Here is a 2,901-nt window from a genome sequence, read left to right as displayed (position 1 = left end):
GTAGCTGTTATAAAAAAGCAGAAGATCGAACTTACGTGCCTAGTACTTTCTCTCTTGTAATGATTACTAATAGTTTCATGGTTTGTACCCCCAGCCTCGTAGGCATGGACCATTTCTTCCTCGGTGGGATGGCCCCCTTTGTTGGGTCTGACCCTGGCTGTATGATGCACGCGTAATACCGGAGGGGGGTGGTGGTGTACTTTTGTGAAAACCGGAAAAAAACCATGACAAATTGACGTCAGAAAGCAGACGGGTATAATCTGGACACGAAAGACAGCTGATAAAACAGTGGGTGTCGTTGTTCAGGGGGTTGCATCCTGCAGTGGACGCACTACGCCTAGAGAGAAAGAAGAAAAGAATACTTTTTGGTCTCATCTTAAAAATATTAAAACTCGTTCTTATTACAAGCAAGTATATAATATGGTATATTAACGTGCCGTTTCTTGTCAATATCTGATTGATGTCTTGACGTTTTTGAATTGTTGCGCTGTTGCGTTTGGCTTTCCTTCTATCTCTTTGACTCCTTTGTTACAGGAGAATGCGTTGATGGGACTTGGACGACTGGAAGAGCTAAATCTGGAAAACAACAACATTGATTTGTCTCAGATTCCTCCACGTATCTTCTCTCACGTACCAAACGTCGTCAATTTGTACCTAAAAGGCAACAGGAACGGGGAGACGAAACATCCACATAAAGCGTTTGCAAAGACGTTTTCTGACCTAAAGCAGTTACAGAGACTATCACTGGATAGAAATTCAACTTTGTACTTGGGACAAGACTTTGCCAGTTTGGAGAATCTGATCTACCTTCATATTGACTGCTCTAATGTAACCAAAATAACGAACGAAAGCCTGGCAGGTTTCCAGAACGTGTCTCTGCAAGAGCTTGTTCTCGCTTCCTCAACAATGGGCTATGAAGTAGCTTTTGAAACTGGAGTATTCCGATACTTGGAGACATTGCAAGTCCTCCGGATGAAGGAAACGAGTATTTCAAACAAGATCGTTCTTCGGTCTCTGTGGCCCTTTGAAAACAAAACGATGACTGTGATCCAACTTGAAAGTTTGGGTCTGCAAGGAACATGGGCCACCCCAGAGAAAATGTTCGCAGACGGAGATATAAAAAAGGATGATGTGAAGTATCTAAGAGGCATATGTTTTTTACAACTGATTTGGAACAAGTGCAGCATTGGGTCCATGGACTCTCGTGGATTTGATGGCCCATCCAACATGAAGAGATGCGTGAGAAGTCTGCAGTTTACCAAGCAGTTGTTAGGAAGGCTACATCAACAAAGAGTTCTACTTTTGAATATATTTCAGTTCCAAAGACTTGAGGAGCTACAATACGGTGGGTTTGAATGGTGTGGGCCAGATATTCACTTCAAACTGTCTAGTTATCAAAATGTGAGCAGTGAATATCAAACGAGCTCAGAACATTTTGAAACTTTCAAAGGCGAAACTATGTTGACCTCAAGTAAAATCCACGATCGTTTGAACAGTGACAAAAAGGCCACGGTATTTCAAAGACGCCACTTTTCACATTTGAAACCCGTGCCGCAAACTTCGACCGCTTTAGACAAATCTGCGTTTTCAATTAAAATTCCCAAAACACTCAAACAGTGCATATTTTTCGGTTCCTTGGGTGTTTTTCCAATACACAACTTTCATGTGTGGGGAGGAGAAAACTTTCGAGAATTCCGCTATGTCAGCAGTTCTCGACTGGAAATGTACGGGATTATAACAGGACTTGAAAACACGACACTCGTGGACATCACAAGATCGGAGGTGAAACGTTTCATAAGAGTAAACTTTTTTAAAATGTTTCCAAATGCGCAGACTATCATTTTGAATTCTTTGGCCAGCAAAGACTTTCTTCATTTAATCTTTGACGAACGATGGTTCGATGCAACCCCGAAACTTGAGCACGTCGAGGTGAGTGACAATCGTCTCCACTCTTTCCCCCGACGCACATTTTCCACCAACTGGAAACTGACCACTGTAGTACTGACACAAAACAAATTCACTTCTCTGGGACTCGACGTTTCTAACATGCCCGCGCTGAAGGTCCTGGACTTACGTCACAATGCCATCTCCACCCTGGAGCAGCAGGAAATGACGGCTTTGGACAAACATCCTCAGACGAAAGCCCACGGACTTTCCCTCTTACTTGGCGGGAACCCAATACACTGCCTCTGCTCTCGACTTTCGTTTTTAAGTAAGTAACAGGTGTTGTTGGTGTGGTTTGTAAGGTGCAGCGGCTCACTCTTACTACATAGAAGGCTATTCCACCTTTGAATGCAACCCATTTTGTCGTCTCTTCTATAATCACTAGCTTCCCTCTATAACTCAGATCCTTTTCGGTTCCCAAATGTGAGGCAGCGTGGTGGAATCAGGCTCTCGTCAATTTTTGGGCATGTACAGTTATTGGTATCATCTTAAACCTTGTTCACTTGTCTTTATTTGGTTGAAAAAAATATCCATTTGTCTTGAATACAAGTCGAGATATTTGTGAATGAAGGAGATGGGGGTCACCTGTTTTCAGAGGTAAAATTCGTGAGAAAATGGCCGCCAAAGATTAGTTATTTCCTTAGCTTATGAGTCCGTGGTAACTGAAAATTTACATATTTTGTGCCTTTAATCAACGTTTTTCAGAAAAATCCACACAGAAATGAGTTCTTTAATGGGCAGGAAAGGTGCTGAGCCAAAAAACAACATTTTGATAAAAATTCACAAACCTGCGAAAAAATGCAAGTTTCTTCACTTTGATTATTTTGACGAGAGCCTGATTCCACCACGCTGCCTCACAAATGGTCTTTAATAGTTCTTTTAAAAGATTGTTCCGAATTCTGTAAAGAATATATTACACGTAGAGTCAATACGAACACAAGATGGTCTCTAGCAGGC

General features: G+C 42.0%; 1 protein-coding gene across 1 annotated transcript in view; it reads left to right on the top strand.

Moving 5' to 3' along the window:
- The window catches only part of LOC101849603, a gene marked incomplete at its 3' end in the record, with an annotated part of 3,650 nt that extends 1,438 nt beyond the window's left edge, over window positions 1-2,212 (top strand). The window contains 1 exon segment of the mRNA XM_013080708.1: window positions 535-2,212. Within this exon segment, the coding sequence (XP_012936162.1) occupies window positions 535-2,212 (1,678 nt within the window).
- Window positions 2,213-2,901: the final 689 nt, after the last annotated feature.

This window comes from Aplysia californica, unplaced genomic scaffold, assembly GCF_000002075.1.
Source record: "Aplysia californica isolate F4 #8 unplaced genomic scaffold, AplCal3.0 scaffold00096, whole genome shotgun sequence".
Taxonomy (NCBI): Eukaryota; Metazoa; Mollusca; class Gastropoda; order Aplysiida; family Aplysiidae; genus Aplysia; species Aplysia californica.
This window is presented reverse-complemented; position numbering and strand designations above follow the sequence as displayed.